This window comes from Setaria italica, chromosome I (genome assembly GCF_000263155.2).
Source record: "Setaria italica strain Yugu1 chromosome I, Setaria_italica_v2.0, whole genome shotgun sequence".
Taxonomy (NCBI): domain Eukaryota; kingdom Viridiplantae; phylum Streptophyta; class Magnoliopsida; order Poales; family Poaceae; genus Setaria; species Setaria italica.
The window spans coordinates 38,321,252-38,341,405 of NC_028450.1; the positions used below are offsets into that span (position 1 = coordinate 38,321,252).

A 20,154-nucleotide genomic window follows, 5' to 3' on the forward strand; every position below is an offset into this window, starting at 1 on the left:
AAAGGCGTGAAGTTAATCAGCACAAAATCCCTGAATTTAAAAATTATATAAGGCTTTTAGCTCTTGGTGCAAGCGAAAAGCCAAATTCCAAAGAACAAAGGGGCGCCACCATTGGCAAGTCAATCCAGCCCACCATCCCCAAACCGCAATCACACGAGACCACCTACACGGGGCACACGTGGCAGATCACAACTGGCTGCGACTTGGCATTCGCGCGTGCTACCTGGCGTGGGATGACGCAGTGGACGAGAGCAACAGCCCTGCTTCCAAATTGCATTTTTAATAATTTTCAGGGGGCGTTGTTTAGCTGATTAATCTATCATTTTGTGCTAATCCACCACGGAGAAGAAATCGCAATGAACAGCGAGGAAGAGATGCTCGCTTGGCTTCGCGTGCACGGCCTCAAGCCTGGCACTATATAAAGCCCTGGCCGCCGGAGCCTTTCTTCCCCAGAGAGACGCCTCAACCCACCCCACCCCCACAAGAACACGAAGCCACAAGCCACATCCCCTCCACTCCACGGTGAGGTTGAGCGATCCGAGCAAGCAGATCATCGGCGACAGGTTTGTTCTCTGAACTCTCTGATTCTTTTTAGCAGCAGGGAAAGTTTGCACCGCACAAGAAAGGTCCGGTTCAAGAAGGCTCTTCCTTTGAGTTTATTAGACTCCTCAAAGGGAGTTTGTTCTTGGGTTTGGATTTTTTCTCAACCTCATCACACCTCTCCTAGGAGGAACAGAGATCCAGAGAACCTTTTTTCTCTTCTGGATTCTTGCCGCCTTTTGGCCTTTCGAAAGGGTTCTTTTGCAATACCCTTCTTGTTCATCACCCCTTTTTCTTTTTCTTTGCACAAAACCCGCTGTTTCTCTACTTTTATTGAGGAACAGGGCTGATTTCCAAACTTTTTTTCTACTTTAATTTGCATAAAAAGCTCCTTTTATTTCTCACCGTTTTTAGTTGCCCCAGCCTCTTCTTCTAGCTCCATCCAACTAGTCATAATGGCCGCAGCCATAGATATGTACAAGTATTACAACACTAGTGCACACCAGATCGCCGCCTCCTCTTCTTCGGATCAGGAGCTCGCGAAAGCACTCGAACCTTTTATAACGAGTGCTTCCTCTTCGTCTTCCTCCCCCTACCACTACTACTCTTCTTCTTCCATGACCCAAGATTCTTACATGCCTACACCCTCCTACGCCACCTTCGCCACCTCGCCTCTTCCCACCGCCGCCGCCACCTCCTCGTCGTCTTTCTCGCAGCTTCCGCCACTCTACTCGTCGCCTTACGCTGCTTCTGCGGCGTCGGGCGTGACTGGACCGATGGGCCTGAACCAGCTCGGCCCGGCCCAGATCCAGCAGATCCAGGCCCAGTTCATGATGCAGCAGCAGCAGAGGGGCCTGCACGCGGCGTTCCTGGGCCCGCGGGCGCAGCCGATGAAGCAGTCCGGGTCGCCGCCGTTGGCGCCGGCGCAGTCGAAGCTGTACCGCGGCGTACGCCAGCGCCACTGGGGCAAGTGGGTGGCGGAGATCCGCCTCCCCAAGAACCGCACGCGGCTGTGGCTGGGCACCTTCGACACCGCCGAGGACGCGGCGCTCGCCTACGACAAGGCGGCGTTCCGCCTCCGCGGCGACATGGCGCGCCTCAACTTCCCCGCCCTCCGCCGCGGCGGCGCGCACCTGGCCGGCCCGCTCCACGCCTCCGTGGACGCCAAGCTCACCGCCATCTGCCAGTCCCTCGCCGGGTCCAAGAGCGGCTCCCCTGACGCCGAGTCCTCGGCCGCGTCCCCGCCGGACTCGCCCAAGTGCTCGGCGTCGACGGAGGGGGAGGAGGAGTCGGTCTCCGCCGGCTCCCCGCCTTCACCGCCGCTGGCGCCGCCCGTCCCGGAGATGGCGAAGCTGGACTTCACGGAGGCGCCGTGGGACGAGACGGAGGCCTTCCACCTGCGCAAGTACCCGTCCTGGGAGATCGACTGGGACTCCATCCTCTCATGAGCAATCAACTGCAACTACTGTAGTAGTAGCAGCAAAGATTCAGTCAGTCAGCTCAATGACAGCTCTGTGTAATTTTCATTGGGTTTTTGCAGCTGCGGTGGATCGATGGCATTTTAGACATCGGCCATGGCGGCTGCGAGAGTAACTATAGCTAGTAAATCGTCCAGTGTTGTGATGATAGTAGCAGTCCGTGTTAATCTCCTGGTTGAGCTGCCGGTTGTTTTTTCTCACGGCACGGCCAGTCGAGAAGGTCAAGTGTAATCCCTTGTTATTACCATCTGTTGCAGCTTAATCCATCTAGCTTATGTGTACGTAACCATGTCTGTCTATGCTTTTGTGTTGCTTGTCTGATCAATGTTGTGATGCTGTGCATCGTTCTTGCTCTTGTCCGATCTAAGCAGTTTGTCGAGTTAAGCCTTGTGGCTCGTGAGCTTGTTTGATACTAGTGTAGTTGCAAAGCAGAGATGTGTGCTGGCTACAACCTCTTGGAAACAAGGGAGAGCTTAAGATTCTTATGTTTGCTTGAAATTATCTGCACTGCAACTCAACACGGAAAGCTTGTGATTATGCTCTCACGGGACTTCATCTGTGAAGTGTAAATTGCCAGGTGCTGATGAACGTGAAGTATTGTAGAGAGAAGAGCGCGTACGATCTTTGAGCACAACATGAAGCACGGGACCACAGAGCTCCAAGCTATTGACCACTGAAACACTTTGAGCTAGTGACCAGTCATGATCTTCAAAGAAACAAAACCAGGGAAACGCATCTGATTAGTGCGTTAGGTTGATCTGTCAGAGTTTCCAAGTCTTCAGTATTCCACGCATGCAGTGAGTTAGCTGTAACTCCTATCATTTGCCGACGACCTAGGAGTAACTAGTCATCAGTTAAAGCATTCAGCCATCTACCACTACCAGCCAGTACCCTGACGATCGTGGTTCGGTTAGGATGCACACGCGAGCACTAACCGCGAGGACGCCCCCATCACAACACAAGCCGGGTCCGTCCATTTGTTTATTCCAAGGTGGCGATGCAATTCGCTGCAGAAGCATCCGGAAACTGCCGGCCGAGGCCATCAGCAGCATTTCTCAAGCTTATCCCCGCGAAAACGACCTGATGGCCGCGGCGGACCAGCCAATGCCCAATCCTCATCGCCTCCGCATCCGACGGCCTTTACCTTCCACTGCCACTAGCTGCATTTTCTTTAATAATCCGCCCATCCAAGTCGCCGGTGAAAGACGAGCATAAAGAGAGGCCACAGATAATGAGGCATCCCCAACCAACGGCCTCTCTAGCCTCTACGAGGGGGGCGCCTATCCACCTCTGTCCCTTTGTTCTCATTCCCCCTCCAGCAATTGCTGTGCAAGAGAACCAAGAATAGTTGATTGTATACCAAATTCCTTTTGCAAAACTTGTCTAAATGGCAGGTACAACTCTTGACAGCTTTGTTCACACACACAGAGCTAAAAAGGTTTCAGTATTCCATGGCACTCCCTCCCATCGAAAGTATTGGCAACCTTGCCTTCGTCTGGGTGCAACCTCCGCGGCCACACATAGTTGCAGCAGCCAAGATATACATCTCCATGCTTAGCAACCAAGCACGCGCACCTGTTAGGCTGTTGCACTGCTCCTTTATTCTTACCTGAAACGCCAAGAACAGAAGAGAAGAGAACACGCACAAAGAATTCTCTCTTTCATCACAATAAACAACGGCATTTGGTGTTGGACGAGCATGAAACGAAACACGATGAGATGGTGCGGAAGTAATCGGAGATATGGGCGGATTTGATGAGAGGGGAAAAAACAAAAAAAAAGGCTGCAAAGTCCGGAGGGCATATGATGCTTTCACATCGCCCGAATCTGCCGTAGCTCGTAGAGGGTCGGGTCGTGAAAGTCACGGAAAGCGCCGGCGAGGTGGATCGGTCAATCATGTCGCGGCGGCCTCCGGCGTGCGGTTGCGGCTGGCTGCCCGTACTGTGGATACGCTTCTCAACTATGTTTGGGCCTTGTTTAGTTCCCAATTTGGGAGTGCCAAAGTTGGGAGTTTGTCATAAATGCGCAACTGTAGCATTTCGTTTGTATTTGTGAATTATTGTCCAAAAATTGACTAATTAGACTCAAAAGATTCGTCTCGCAAAGTACAACAAAACTGTGCAATTAGTTTTTGATTTCATCTACATTTAGTACTCCATGCATGTATCGCAAGTTTGATGTGATGGGGAATCTTCTTTTTGCATAGTGTCAAAGTTGGAATTTTGGTGGAAACTAAATATGGCCTTGAATTACAATCTAAATGAAGATTTTCTTGCTTCTCGCTTTCACTTCTCATAGTTCAATTCTTTGAAACAGCTTACTATATGAGCGAGAATTGATAAAAATAAACAAAATGTTTGGTAATATTCTCGTTTATTTCCATCAATAAATCTCTTGTAAGCGAAAATAAATAGGGCCTTATTTGGCTCGCTCCCCGGCCTCCGGATTTGTCCAGCGGTGGAATCCGCCAACTGCAGCGTCCGAATGGGCATTCGAATGATAGGATATCGGAGCGATCAGAGCAGAGCGCTCGTCCCGTCCGTCTCTTTTGCTTGGCTGGAGTCAAACAAGTTCTAGAAGCGCAATTGATTTCACGTCGCTTGGATATGATGGGCTTGCTGTTACTCTTAGACTCCAGTAACTGCGGTTAGTAGTATCTTTGAGTAAATGTTTATAGATGTGAGGTAACGGGTAACCATGACGATGGATGAATTAGCTAACCTACAGGGCATGCGTTGAAAGGTGAGGTGAGCACTGAGCGGAGCTGTGAGAGATGATCCGTGCTGCTGTCTCTGTTGATTGGCAGGAGGCAGGCACTTGGAGCCATCCGCGTTGGAATTTTAACCACTACTAAAAGTCTTGGTTAGGTTTAACTGCCGAGCCACGCAGGCACCCACGGCATGGTAGTAGTTCTTCTCCGGCGCCTTGTGCCTGTCCTGTCCTGTCCCGATGTGGCGCCACGCTCGGACAATGGAGGCTTCTGCTCACATCTGCCATCGTTTTCCTTGCTGAAAAAGCGAGCGCGTGAGGTGATCGTGTCGTGCATTTTGGGCAGCTCCGCTTGCAAAGCACGCGAAGTTTAGGTAATAAGCGGCCCTCTCTTATCGCGAGGAAAAAATCTACATATCCCCCAACACGTATTAAGGGTCGACACATCGTCCCTCAAATACAAAACCGGATAACCCCTCACCTTGACAAAATCATTCCCCCTAAGGTGGTTTTCCTGGGTGGTTTTACCTAGTTGGCATGATGAGTGGACCGAGACGCTGACATGGACATGTGGGCTCCACTTTTAAGTGGACAGGTAGTTTGTTTTCCCTCCCCATGGCCGCTCGCATCGGCCTACCAGCCCGCCGGAAGCAGCGGGGCCGAGCAGAGTGCTACCGACCAACTCTGCCTGGAGCTCCGCGACGACCAGTCACAGCTCCATTGCCGGTCCTCGACACCTCCTCGTTGCCAAAGTGTCGCTCGCTCGATTGAAGCCATCGCTGCCGCCGCCGGAGTCGAAGGAGCCACCGCCATGGCCGCGCCGATTCACCTTGTGCCAAGCCCGCCGATGCCACCAGGAGCGACGGCCGAGTGAGGGAGGAGGAGGATGGTGGACGTCAGCGCAGGCCGGGGCGGGGGCAGACCACATGTGGTAGCTTGGGTGAAGGAGGAGTAGATGGCAGGCAGTGACAAAGATAGCAGAGGAAGAAGATGAAGATGAGAGACTGACATACGACCTCCATACATAAGCGGTCCATGTCAGCAACACAATCCATCCCAACACTCTAGCTAGGCAAAACCACACTGGAAAACCACCCTAGGGGTTCATTTAAATAGTTTTGCAAAGGTGAGGGGGTTAAACATCCGTTTTTGTACTTGAGGGGATGATGTGGTCGACCCTTAATATGTTGGGGGTTATGCAGACTTTTTCCCTAATTGCGACGGAATGCGTGGTGTTTGTAAGTTTTGGGAGAGGAGGAGGAGGAAGAGAGGGTAGGAAGAAAGCCTCCTGCATGACACCTAGCATGTGGGATCCACCACTAGACATGTGGTATCTAGCACCACGTAATGTGAAACCACTTTTAAAATAGCTGATGAATAAAAAATAAACAGATTTTAAAGTTAAGGATGGCCCGTACCTAGTTTTGTACGTGAGGGATGAAACTCAAAATATGGCGACAGATTAGCAACAAAAGTATTTTTTCCGTGGTTCGTTCAGTTGTCCGCCGAGTGAACCCGGCTCAGTATCCATCTCGGCCCAACAAGACATCCGTTTATCCGATGTCATGTGATTGGGCCAATAGGAATACTGGCGGGCCCACAGGTGCGGTGGTGCTAGCTTGTCACCGTGGGCCCAACCATACGGACCAGCTAGATTTCACAGGCCACCGAAGGCCACCGCACTTTTAGTTCCTCGGCCTTTTCTTATCCTGAGTTTATTCATCACGGCCCAACAAAATATCTGATGCCATGTTATTCATGGGCCGACAGGCATGCGGACTGACTGAAAGGCGGAATGAATGCTGGCGGGCCCCCAAGTGCGGTGTCCTGGCTCGTCGCTGTGGGCTGAACCATACGGCCTTTCACAGGCCACCGCCCTTCGAATTCGTCGGCCTATTCTTATCCTGAGTTTATTCTCTCTCTCTCTCTCTCTCTCTCTCTCTCTGTTTTGCGAGGGAATTTATTGTTCCTTTTTCTTTTCGGGTAGGGAGTCTATTGTTGTTGCTGATTTAGCTAAGCACAAAAAACGGGCCAGTGGCTCAGTGCTGTCTTACCCGCCTGTGACACACCGTCGCGGTATAATGTCTTCCAACTCTACTCTACAGGCTCAATGCTCAAACTGTATGCTTTATTATTAGCACGAAATTTCTCTAGCAGCTATTTTTAATTAAAAAAAAGACAAAACGTTGCATTTCATGATGACTCACACGCATCATAGAAAAACGAGCATTAGTTCTGATTCGAGAGATGCATATGTCTCGAAAATCCAACCGGCACTAATCTGTCGAGATTAAAAGTTCCCTCTTTAGTCCCGGGACTAAAAAGATTTTTTAAAAATAAAAGCTGCCCGCCAGCGCCGCCCGGTTGCCCGCGCGCCTGCGCCAGCCGCCCGCCCGTAGGAGGTTGGCCCGTGCCGCTCATGTCCTCCGCCTATAAGGAAGGGAGAGGAGGAGGGGGGAAGATACGGAAGAAGAGACAGGCTGCCTGCACGAGATAAGGGAGGGAAGAGAAGGAGAGAAGAGAAGGTGGAGAGAGAGGGGGGACTAAATTGAAAGCTCCGTTTGAGACGTTTAGTTCCGGTTGAAAACACTAACCGGAACTAAAGACCCCCGTAGTCCCGGTTGGAATTACCAACCGGGACTAAAGATTTAGTCCGGGTTGGTAATTACAATCGGGACTTGGAGTTTTAGTTTAGGTTGGTGTTTTCAACTGAGGACTAAACGTCGTACCAGATTCCCTCGTCTGACTAGACATTACAACTAAAATTAAACGATCTTTTTAATCCTGGTTGGTATTACCAACCGGACTAAAACTCCTATATCGTGCAGTGGTTGTGAGTGGTGGCCGTTCGAAGGTCTCTTCTACTGGTGACGGGGTCGCTCCTGGAAAACATGTCTAAATACCAATAATATCATACGCCGCGTACCTACATTTGGAACTAGCCAAGCCCGCAGGCACACGGGCCGGCACCAACACAACACGTGCAGAGTACCAGTACTGTACACTCTCGCAGCGCGGCAGCAGCAGCCAGAGGCCACTAGGCCAGCAACTAGACCAGGCAGGCTTGGCCCCGGCGAGGAGGGTCAGGCTTCCGAGAAACGACATGACAAGTTCGAGCCACTGGTAACCAGCCATCCCAGCCCTGTTCTGCTCTGTTCTGCTCGGCGCTTGCTTTGCATGTGACCGGCTGGCACGGCACGACTGGCGTGGCGACACGGGGCTAGAGGCTTTGGCTGCGTGGCTGGATGGCTTGCTTGCCCGGTGCCCCCGGGTAGTAGAGCAGTGGAGTCTGTAACATATGCCGATGGAATCTCGCGTGCTGTTTCCAGATTCCAGAATCTAGGTCAAAGTCTAGATACCCGTGTGCGCTGCCGCCGCTTGACCACGCAAGCAAGCAAGCGAAGGCCTGCCGTTAGAGCGTTCAAAACCGAGGAAAAGATTATTGGTGGGAGACGGGTGCGGCCAATGGCGAGCCCGTCTTTTGTATAAAATGACTCGAGGAAAAGATGGGAACCTTTTGGGCCACGTGAAAATCGAAAGGCGCTGTCCATCACGGTGGCGTGTCGATGCGATGCCTGCTGTCCTGCTCGTTTGGCTAGCGCTTTCCCTGTGCCGCACCTCCTCTGATCTAGCGATCTTTTCTTTTCTAGCATGATCTACAAGCCCAGGTTATTGGCTAGCTGCTAGGACATTATATGTAGGGTGCAACTTGCAAGTAGACAATTATATACGTCACTAGTCGGCTCACAATTGTTTATTGCTCCTGTGTGCAGCGTGGTGTCGAGTGATCTCTCAACTAGAGCCCTACAACCAAGCAAAGTGTGCATGCATGCGCATCTTAGTAGCATGTCCTAGCATAGTCCGGCATCAAAGTGTGCGGAAGTCTCTCGTTTAGTAGTCAAAGATTCAACGGTTGACGACGATATTAGGAAAAGGATCTGAATCTCCCTGCTCTGTACTAGTCCTATACTGTACTGCATTTTGTCTCGATCGAAACTGTGCACCGTTTGTGTAGGGAACACCAGTTTGCGTAGACACCACTGACAGGTCGAAAATGGCACGGCCCAGGGGCACCAAAGAACGCAAGCGTACATCAGCTCAGTAAAATCCAAATTAACCGTCCTCTGAGGGTGTGACTGTTGTGTGATCTCCCATGCATCGGCACTGTGCACAAGTGCACAACTGCACATGCATCTGATCACCTATAGCTACACGCAAGCCGACACGACAGCATACAAACAGGTAGCCCGTTGGATCGATGCATCATGCATGCAGCTGTGCAAGGCTCATGGCTGCGTGCACGGGCCGGGAAGCTTGGCCATTTCTACTTGGGGCTCGCGTGCAAGGTAGCGCAGGCCCCGGCCATGTCCCGACGAGGCGAGCGCTGTGCTCTCGCAGTCGCAGGCAGGCCGCGTACTTGCGGCCGTGGGGATTGGCTGGCCGCGCGCGCCAACCGATGTGGGAGCCCCCGCATGCAGCCCGAAACCCGGCCGGCCGCGCACGCCGCCAGAGGCGCGCCCTGCCGCCACGCACTAGCCTCACCGTGTCTCACCAGTCCCAGTCCCAGGCCGTTCGCTCGACCGTGACACTGACACGGCGAGCGCCCGAGAGGGTTGCGCTGATTGGCTTGGCGTACGAGCGCGTACGAGTTGGTCTCGTCGCGTCGATCCATCCGGTCCCGTCCCGTCCGCCTCCGAGCGATCGATCCCTCACGAGTCACGAGTCGCAGAATTGACACGAAACGACGGCGTGGTGCGTGCGTCCGCGCAAACACATGCTAGTACATTGCTACGCGGCTGCCTCCACGCAAGGCCGGCGCCGGCCGGCGGCCGGCCGCCAGAAACAAAAGCGCGCAGGCCACCGGAGCGATACGCGCGACCCGGCCCCCCGGCGGGGGCAGACGGGCAGTGGCGAGATGGAAAGGTGCGCGGCTGACTCGACCGGAGGAGCTGCAGGCCCACAGCACCGTGCAGCTGAAGCCGTGGGGGCCGGGGCCGGCCGGGGAGGGAACCCAGGGCCAGCGGATGCCGGGCCGTGCGTGACTGTGCGAGGGCGGTGGCGCGTTGCAGGCGTGACACCTGACACGCTTTGGACGGCAGGCACCAACTGTTCGGATCTCCTGTCGTCTTACTGGCTCGTCTTTTGTCGACGAGTCGACGTACCCGCGGCCGGGCTGGTCACGCTCGATCGCCCTGTACCGTGGAGGGAAGCTGCGACGGGCACCGCAGCGCGTGCCGTCTGTCACTGCACGAACTGGATCGAGCTCGCATCGCAGCTTGTTGGGATCACGAGACGCGCGTGCCTTTGGTCGGTATATGCGCCACATTTTTCCTTCTCCTGGTGTTTCGTCAGTCTACAGAAGGAAAAGGAGCCACGTGTTTCCGTCAACGCGAGGCCGAACGCGTGCATACTACGATGATCGGCTAGCTGGATGCAGAATATCCGTGCACAGTACCGGTGGTCTCTGTTTTTCAGGTCATACGCGGCACACGTGTAAGCATAGAAGTCGACGGGACAAAATAGTAGTGACAAAGAGGAGGAGATCATGAACCTTGCATGCACTCATGCCTGATCTTCCACGAGTACCTGAACTTCGTCGATGTTATGAATCGAACCCTGTTTGCATGCCTCCTCAACGAGTCGTTTACCAATCTCATTTTATGACTGCATTGTCCTCCAACTCTATCCTCGTCAAGAATACTCGATGTAAAGTAAAACCGGCTGCCTTCAAGTTACCATCGTTGTCAGTGCAACCTGGCTTTGCTTGGCAATTTGTTTGCAGAAAAACTAAAACAATTGATTTGGCCCCTAGGACAGTATTCGAGTTTGCCGGGTGACAATGCAAATATGCGACTTTGCCTGCAGGTCACTGCGTTGTAAGTTGGTGACCTTCATACAAAATTTAGAATTTTTTTTTGATTTTGTCTCTAACGCCTAAAATCACTTACTATTTTCAGTAGTGTCCACTAGGCAATGTCGTGAAATCCGATGTTTTAGAAACCAAACCATGTAAAATTGTAAATAGATTTTACATTTTTCCTAGCTTCAAAGCCACTGGCGCAGGTGCGCGGCCTACATGGGTTGATATTGAAGATAGCTATAAAAAGAGGAGCCCTACATGACAGTGACCAGTGTTGCGAAAGAGGTGGGTGATCTTGGTTTCTCTTAATTGACGAACAATTTTTTTTCACATTTTTCCCGTCGAAATGACACTCGGGCGGTCTGTGCTGGCACGATCGTTCAATTGAAAATAATCAAATATAGCTAGGTACAAAAGGGTTTTCCATTTCGACTGACGTCGCAAGTAGTGACTTGCAGCTAGCTGCCTAGAGCACAAGAAAACGATTTCAGTTTGGTAACTAGCACCCCGACTAAGTATCCTACTCACTAGATCTTGAAATATAAAATGCACTTGTCCTGGCTGTTAAGGAAATGGTAGCAAGCAAGTTCATGGGGCCCATTTTTTTTTATGTGTGTGCAAAAGGCACTTTTAATTTGTTGGTGCAAAATAAAGAAGGAAAAGAAGGCAAAAAAGCAGGGAAGAGCAGGATGAAGCAGAAAATGATGGGTACTTGGGTGGTGGGACGCGGAAAGCGGTCGCGTTCTTTCAATTTACACGGCGATTTTTTTTGCCATCTCCTAGCTTTTCTCCTTTTTCACATTTCCTGCGCACTAGCAAGCTCGATCCGACAGCGACCGGCCCGAAAATCTCAGTTTTCCGGTGCCGAGTGCATGTTCAGATAAAATTTGTTTCCATCTTTCCATCTCAAATACGCATGGCACGCAACAATGTTTGGGTCCTTTGGGACTTGATTGCAAGCGATCATCAGTTAACAATGATATCTCTAACCATTTCTCGACGAGATTGACCTACCTATCCCCATCTTTCCGACCCATGAACACGATTATCAATTCCGCATGCTATGTTGCCTGCAAGTACGCACACAGACACGGAGGATAAAGGGAGATCGCATTGGTATAGCAGTAGTATAGTGTGGTAGTAGTTGTTTAAATTAGTTTGTTGTTCCTGGTTGTTGCCACCACTAACAATGTGGGGGCGCTTTTTTATCTGCATCCTTTTAGTGATCAAAGAGTATCAGACAAATTAACAGCGTAAAAGCTAGAGAAGATATTGCCCAATGAAAGCTGCTGAGTGCCCAACTTAGGTTTCAGAGAATTATAAGTTAGTTGACTCTTCTTCTTTTGTTAAGGTGTTTGTCTTTTATAGGTCAGTACCGTTACACAGCACTTGACAGCAAGAAGAATCAGAATAGGCGGTTCCTAACATGTGAAGTAGTAGCAGGGTGCTTAGCAAATAATTGTACGGCTTAAGCATATACATTATGTATCTTCAGTGTTTCAGTTGCAATCAATATCATTTCCAGACAAAATAAAGAGACCATTAGAAGCGCGAAATCCGGCTACGTATATATGCAGACATGTAGCAGCAAGGGATTTAGGAGGAATCAATTCTCTTCTTCTAATCTTCTTTGAAAAATGGGCGGTTCCTAACATGTGGAGTAGCAGGAGAGCAGAGTAGAATATGATTGAACTGTCAAGCGTATCGTGTATGTTTGTATCATCTTTGTTTAGCCAGGGGAAAAATAATTGATAACCAATTCCATTGCTAGGAAAAATAAAAATAGAGGAAGATAAGTAATTCCTACTCAAACTATATCAGCTTAACTCGTCTACATGTTGACATTGAACCAAGGAAAAGACAAGTCATCAGTCCTGTTTTCTCTAATTTAAAGAACTTGAGAACAATGTTCTGTATTAGCTGGAGAAGGCTCTGTTTTGTCCAGTAGGTGGAACGGTGAAAGAAGCTTCCAAAATTAATTATTGCCAAATTGGGAAATTGAACTTGAACACAATTAAGTACTGCCAAATTGTGCGTAGTATACACAACACAAGCCTCTTCCCTTCTTATTGGACAGGTGTCTAGGTTCGATGAACTTAGTCCACCTGGTCACAGTACAAGCACAAAGCAGTGAAGCACTGCTCTCTCTCCTGCTTCGGTTTCTACATGACGGACCACAAACTCTATGCTTATCAAACTGATAAAAATAATGGTAGCAGTGCTGAACTCGGTTTTATCATTGTAATCGGTCAATGGCTCAATGCTCTGACCATTTCGAACATGCCTGACGGAATGTCAATATAACATGAAATGCCGTTTGTATAGGTAAAGTCATGGATTTATTTTTCGATTAAATGGAGTATCAAATTGGACTACATATCACATGTATTTATATATCTGAAATATATAATTTGCCATTGGATAACTCTGAAGTCCTCAATATATCACTTAATGTGAGCCTCACACCACTCGGATATTGTAGAACTACGGAGTTATTTAACGGCAGATTGTGGTCATAGTGTGAGAGAAAGCATCATACTAAATGTCTCTACCCATGTAATACCATATCAGTGCTGTGCAACAATTTGTTTGATTTTGGTTAGTGCATGTAGCTCTGGAGGAAAAAAAAAAGTGATATGACAAGTCTGCCATGTAAACATGGGAAGCTATCACAAAAGGCCGCCAAAGTACTTCCCTATCTTACCTAGCTCGGGCCATGGACGTTGAAGTTACATGGCTGTGTAATATCAATCTAAGTTGCTATCGCCACTGCAGTGGATTGATAATTGCAAGGTGGCATGGAGAGGGACTTCACATGAAGGGAATATAACCCGATGGATTACCAAATTTACCCCCGAGCAAAGGCTAGCTAGATTTGCTCCTAACATTGAGTGAGACTTTGTTTGTTTCCCTCATGATTATATGAGCTGTATTATGATATAATGATAGTGGGGTAAAAGAATATTTTTATGAGCTGTATTATGATATAATGATAGTGGGGTAAAAGAATATTTTTTTTGCGAGGGAGTAAAAGAACATTCTAGGACCACCTTGGGATCATAGATCATTGACTAGTCCCAAAACGGTATTAAAATATTTTTTTACCATAGTACACATGATCTCAAACAAACAGGCTTTGAGTCCTCCCTCGTGGGTTCGGGAGACCATGCATCTTAAGGAGCTTTGAGATGCGCGCTAATAGAGTCAAAAGGTAGATTTGTAGAACATTTACCTTAGCCATAACAGAAACCCTAAAATAGCAAGGATGGGCAAAAAAGTGCATGCAGTCTTGTGCCTATGCACATGTGGAGCTGCTTTCCCCCTTGCCCTTGCATGCTACAAAACAAAACAATACGGCAGGGGGAGCAGGAGCCAGCCAGCATGAGCCAAAGCCGCTGCGGGCGGCGGCCTACCAGCTAAGCAGCCCGGCGACCACCCTGGCCCGCACGTCGGCTCCACTTTGGATCCCACGTGGCAGACCCCTCCGGGCCCACCCCTCCGAGCTATAAGTACCCGCACTCCTCCCCACTTCGCATCCACCCATCTCTCAAGCTCTCACAAGCAAAGCCCGCACACTCCCCAAGTCCTCAGGCAGGCGAGGCTAGCTAGGTGTCTGTGTGTTCGTCCCGTCCCAGTGCTTGGCGTTGGGACGAGACGGTCGAGGAGGTCTCGCCGGCTTCGCGTCGCACGAGTCTGCCGCCGCCTTGGCCGCTGGTGAAGCGAGGCGCATGACGAACCAGGACGTGGTCGTGTCGGAGATGGGCATTGCGGCCGGGGCGGCGCTGCCGGGCCCGAGGCCGGCGCTCCTGGCCTGCCGGGGTGCGGCCGCCGGCGCCATGTCCCACCGGTACCTCGACCTGGCCGCGGCCGCCGCGCGTTCGGCAAGCTGCACCTGGGCCGACGCCATGCGCGCCTCGTCCCCGACCCGCTCCCGCGCCGCCGCCGATGTCGACGAGTTCACCGCCTGGATGGTGAGCCTTCCTTTGCCGCGCGCGCTCGTGTTCTTGACACGCGTCGGGAGCTTGCACGCGGGTGCATGCAATGGCTTGTTGCCCTCAGGTGCTAACCGTTGTCTGGTCTCTCGCAGAGGAAGCACCCGTCGGCGCTCGGCAAGTTCGAGCAGATTGCCAGCTCATCCAAGGGGAAGAAGATCGTCATGTTCCTGGACTACGACGGCACGCTCTCCCCCATCGTCGCCGACCCCGACGCCGCCTACATGAGCGACGCGGTGAGGCCTCGAGCTGCTTGCTCTACCCTTCCATTCCAATCCATGGCGGCCGCCCAAAAGTTCTCTCTTGACTGACGCTTCTCCCCCTTGCGGGTGTACTGGGTGCGCAGATGAGGTCGGCGGTGCGCGACGTCGCCAAGTACTTCCCGACGGCGATCGTCAGCGGGCGCTGCCGCGACAAGGTACATTGCCTGCGCCACTTGTCTCGACGCCGCAAGCACTGGACACGCTCGCATATGCTGATTTGGATTTCTTCCTCGTTCTTGCGCGGTGCAGGTGCGGAATTTCGTCGGCCTCTCGGAGCTCTACTACGCCGGCAGCCATGGCATGGACATCAAGGGACCAAGCTCCAATGTACGCTCGCTCTCCTCACCGCCATCTCCTTGAGTTCACCCGACCACTACCAGTCATTCTCAACCCTCTCCATCACTCTGGCTGATCAATCTTCACTTTCTGATTCGAATCTGCAGCCCGAGTCGGTCCTGTGCCAACCTGCAAGCGAGTTCCTCCCCGTGATCGACGAGGTAAAACCGATAGAAGAACACTTGTCCACTTGTGTGCATATCTCGTGATGTCCAGTTGGAGATTAACAATGGCGCATGCGTGCGGTGAATCCCATTTTTGTCAGGTGTACAAGTTGCTGGTGGAAAAGACGAAGTCCACACCTGGAGCCAAGGTGGAGAACAACAAGTTCTGCCTGTCCGTGCACTTCAGATGTGTAGATGAAAAGGTAGGCAACGCCTTACTCCATCTCAGGATGCCAGCCACTTCAACGCAAGAACTACCGGTGTTTATAATACTGTGTCACAGCAGCTGCATCACGCGCGCCCATCGATCTTAACCAACCTCCCTGATGATCTTCCTGCAGAGATGGAATGCTTTGGCCGAGCAAGTCAAGGCCGTGATCAAGGACTACCCCAAGCTGAAGCTCACTCAAGGGAGGAAGGTAATTTCATCTTCTGATCATGAACTTGACTGGAACAGCTGATTAATTGTTCTTGCCAAATAACAGTAGTAGTACCAGCTAGTGAGTAGTAGTGAAGAAACTGATCATAAGACTGGTGGAACTTTGACGCAACCAGGTTCTGGAGATCCGTCCGAGCATCATGTGGGACAAGGGCAAGGCCTTGGAGTTTCTGCTCGAATCGCTCGGTACGTGCATTACGACAAACAAAACTCCTCTCCGTATTGTTTTCTTGACGAGACCCGATCCTGTATCCATGCCCGTGTCATCACAATCGTTTTCACTCCAGTTTTTATTCAGCACTTGCGTATCACACCCCTGTCCTAAACAAATCAGCTGATGACACACCGCTTATCTTGCTATCCCCTCTCTCCAGGATTCGCCAACTGCAGCGACGTCCTCCCGGTGTACATCGGTGACGACCGCACCGACGAGGACGCTTTCAAGGTGCGCCGCCGCCCTCTCTTCGATTCCAACTTCTCTAGTTATTTTTGTTCTCGAGCATCTTGATGATATATACTAAAATCTTCGCGTGTTGCAATTAACCATGGCAGGTGCTGAGGAAGAGGGGTCAAGGCCTCGGCATCCTCGTCTCCAAGTGTCCCAAGGAGACGAACGCCTCCTACTCCCTGCAGGACCCGGGCGAGGTCATGGACTTCCTGCTCCGGCTGGTGGAGTGGAAGCGCAAGTCATCGCCGCCGCCGCCGCCGCCGATAATGATCCGGCCGCGGGTGTAGCTATCTCAGCAGCAGCCGGTCGGTCGGCGGCGGGTCGACTAGTCAATCGATGGACCGATCGAATCGGTGTCCAATCATGCGAACATACCCCACCACCACCAAATTCCGCTCCCCCCCCTCCCTCTCTCTAACGATTCTTAGCCCTTGTTGTGGCCTCCGAAACGGACTCGTGGTGGTTGCTGCATTACACGCATGTTATGTTCTTCGATTCCCTGGCCGGGGGCCCCCGTGCTGCGGCCGCGCCACCGAGGAAAAAGAGGCCACACACACAACAACACAAACTCCCTCCGCCGCCTGTGCATGCTCCCGTCACTGGAAAATGCCGGAGCATGTTGTGGTGGTGCCACTGTCTAATACAGTAACCATGTCTACTCCGATTCCCCGGCAATGTACCACTAGTAGTACCCCCTCCCCGTGTTATTTTTGTCTCCCGTCGCCTCCCCATGGGTTTGGAAGGCATCTGCGAAGCTACCTGCCGTCCTAGAAGAGAAGAACCTTTGCAAGAAAGAGAAGGTTCCCTTCACCCCATGTAACTAGTAGCTTTATATATATATTATTCTTCTACCTAGGCACTGTTGTTCTTTGTACCATCTGTGTAAAATGTAGTAAAAGTAAGATCCAAGTAATGGGATTATTTTGCAATTATTTCATGATGCATCGATCCAATGCAAGAAGATGCATGCTGCCGTGCGACTTGTTTGTTCTTTTGATGATCGCATGACGATAAAACTATACGCACTGATGCAAGCGTGAACGCGAAAAAGGAGCTGCTGGGGGATCGGAACGCCCGCCGTACAACCCCTCGCAGGGCGGCATGTGAGCAGCTTGCTGCGTGATCTCCCTGCAGGCTCGCCTGCCAGTTCTTACCATGACAAGCTATCTCCAAAGCGAATAATACCCGGATGCAATCATGTGTGAGCTCTGAGACAGCTGATTCGTGTCAAGCGGTCGCGATTACTGGGGTACGATCGCGTGATTTTATACGGCGAGCCCCTGGATTCCTTTTGGGAGTGTATTGTACGATGGGAACAGCTCATTGGGGCGGCGATCGATGAGCGTAGTAGCAGAGATCTACATGCGCCTCTATACTAATAACTCATCACTACCCATGCTCTGGATCCCATGGTTCATCCAGACGACATACAATAGGCTAGGCTCCTCCAACTATGCCGTGGTCCGTGCTGATGAATGTGGATGTGCAAGTATTTTATGGTGCATCTCTGAAGTGAGTACCCGAGTAAATTCTCCGGGATATGATCAGATTTGCTGGCATCTAAAGAAAGTGATTGGAATATGGCACAATCAATCGACCTAGCAATTAACAATCTCTGGAGTTCGTGGCCTTGATCATGCCAAACCTCCTCTCAAGATGAGTCATTAGGCGGCCAACCATTATTAATCACCGGTAGACGCATAGATTAAGCAGTGAGCAAGTGACACAAGCCTTCTCTTGTGCGCTCTCTCACGCACCCTGTCCAGATATATATGATGATTCCTCCCAATGAGATTCGATGCATATTCTCGATCATGTGATTGCATGGTGGTGTACAGTACAGTTCTAGAGCACTAGCTCGTGTTCCAGTGCTGAAAAAGTCAGTAAGTAGTGCTTAAAATGCCGATCGACCTTTATCAGAGACCATATGCTTGCTGCATGCATGCCCAAGAGTTGACTGCTCGGGACCACCAATTATCACTCGTATGCATGGTTTTTTATCAGCCCCAATCAAAGAAAGGTTTCCTAGCCATGATGACATGAAAGGAGTAACTGGGGTAACTGCTGCTGCGAATGGAAGCATTGCCAATCACACACAATAATGCACTTCCTTCTTCTTCCCTTGGACTGATGCTAGTGGCCGCCGTTTGTCCTGCATGCATATGTGTGTAGAACAACTGTGCACTGTGCACACAGCGCACTGCTGGAATCTGCAGCAGGCTAGTAGCAGTCACATTACATGATGAAGCTGGTATGTAAATGATTTGTGCTTCTCCGATCCATCTGATACTACATCGATCCACCAACCGGAGCAACTTCAAATTGAATATAACCTTATCATCGATCGCCGCCGAGAGCCTTCAGTGCAGTGCATTATTCACTCCAACCAAACCGGCCGGAAGCAGAAGCACACATCCTGCCCCGGCAATGTAATCCATCATTCCCTCGCTGCGTCTGCTGATGGCTACGCGTTGGGGCCCGCCCGGGTAGGGTTTGCGTTTGGACCCATGGGTCGATCCCAGGAAAGGTGATGGCATGCGATCGATCGATGGTTAGGGACGAATCGGACTGGCCTCATCATCGCTCGTACTTTAGGTGCCGTCTTTTTTTTGCCTTTAATTGGGGGAGGCCACCAGCAACCAAACCAACCCGCTTCTTTGGCGCGATTCAAGTGTTATTTGCTGCAATCCAATCAGGAGCCGATAAAATGCCTCGTCCCTGCAGCAACGACAACGAGACGATCGAGCTGTTGTGCTGCAGTACTGTCCGTGTCACCATCTCATGTCCCGGCTAGCTGCAAGCTTTTATTTGCATATAGCTGAATTAGTACAGTATCTTCAGGCAGTAGTACATCTTTTAGAAGCAGTCTTAACAAAACATGTATATGCTGAAACAAATTTTTTTTCACTGAAGTAATGAAGTTATCGAGAAGTAGGCAGTAGCAGCTAACTGGCGCATTGTATGTTTCCTATGTTCCCACACGCCAACCCAAGCATGCAACAAGGCATTATTCAAGAGCATGCGCGCACCTTGAGCACACACACTCAGCTAGTCAGCTAGGCATTGCCCTTTAATCTGGCATTGAGATCCCCCAACTCAACCGGCGATTAAACAAGGGGGTTAAAGAGAGGATCGACGCAATAGAATAACCGGTGCAACCATTATAGGGTGCAGGGAGGAATTGCTAGTTTATACAGATCCAGGCTGATGCTGCTGCTGCTAGCTTTGCATATTTTATCTGGCAGTGAAGTGAGCCAAAGGCATTGGAGATGGGCGAGAGAGAGAAAGCTGCCTGCCCTTGAATCAAGGGACACCGGCGAGGCGGGCGGAGCCAGACGAGACGAGACGACCCCCCACCACATGGCTCCCAGGTGGAGAGATCTATCCGCTATCCATTATTCACCCTAAACAATCTAGCTAGCTAATGGAACGTACTCGTCTCGAGCATAACTAAACTTTAGCACCCGTCACATCGAATGTTTAGATACTAATTAGGAGTATATGCTAATTCGCGTGATGAATCTATTAAGCCTAATTAGATCATGATTCGACAATGTGATACTACAGTTAATATGTGCTAATCATGAATTAATTAGGCTTAATAGATTCATCTCGCGAATTAGTCTCGACATGTACAATTAATTTTGTAATTAATATATATTTAATACTCCTAATTAATATCTAAATATTTAATGTGACATGAACTAAACTTTAGTCTGTGAAACAAAACACCACCTTAGCTCGGGGACGGACTGCTCCGTCCCTTCATAGTTGTGTTGTGTCAACTGTGCTAATGGGAGAGTTCTTTTTTTTTTATTGTCCGGGCAAAACTGGGTTCTGCACATCCCGATCCGAGGTTACGGCGGTGTTCATTTAACTGGCTGCACAAAGCTGTGGCTAAACCACTTTATTTCATAAAAAACTG

The 20,154-nt window shown here is 50.6% G+C and overlaps 2 protein-coding genes across 2 annotated transcripts; both read left to right on the forward strand.

Moving 5' to 3' along the window:
* The first annotated feature begins 431 nt into the window (after positions 1–431).
* On the forward strand, positions 432–2,304 carry LOC101781253 (ethylene-responsive transcription factor RAP2-4). The gene has a single exon (XM_004953891.4). The coding sequence runs from the start codon at positions 996–998 to the stop codon at positions 1,986–1,988; it is 993 nt and encodes a 330-aa protein (XP_004953948.1). The 5' UTR covers positions 432–995; the 3' UTR covers positions 1,989–2,304.
* Positions 2,305–14,139: 11,835 nt separating this feature from the next.
* On the forward strand, positions 14,140–17,169 carry LOC101781644 (probable trehalose-phosphate phosphatase 4). The gene is made up of 10 exons (XM_004953892.2): positions 14,140–14,558; positions 14,675–14,815; positions 14,926–14,997; positions 15,092–15,169; positions 15,286–15,339; positions 15,444–15,545; positions 15,684–15,761; positions 15,898–15,967; positions 16,156–16,226; positions 16,334–17,169. Exons 1-10 carry the CDS (start codon positions 14,316–14,318, stop codon positions 16,514–16,516), a joined length of 1,092 nt encoding a protein of 363 aa, XP_004953949.1. The 5' UTR covers positions 14,140–14,315; the 3' UTR covers positions 16,517–17,169.
* The last annotated feature ends 2,985 nt before the right edge of the window (positions 17,170–20,154 follow it).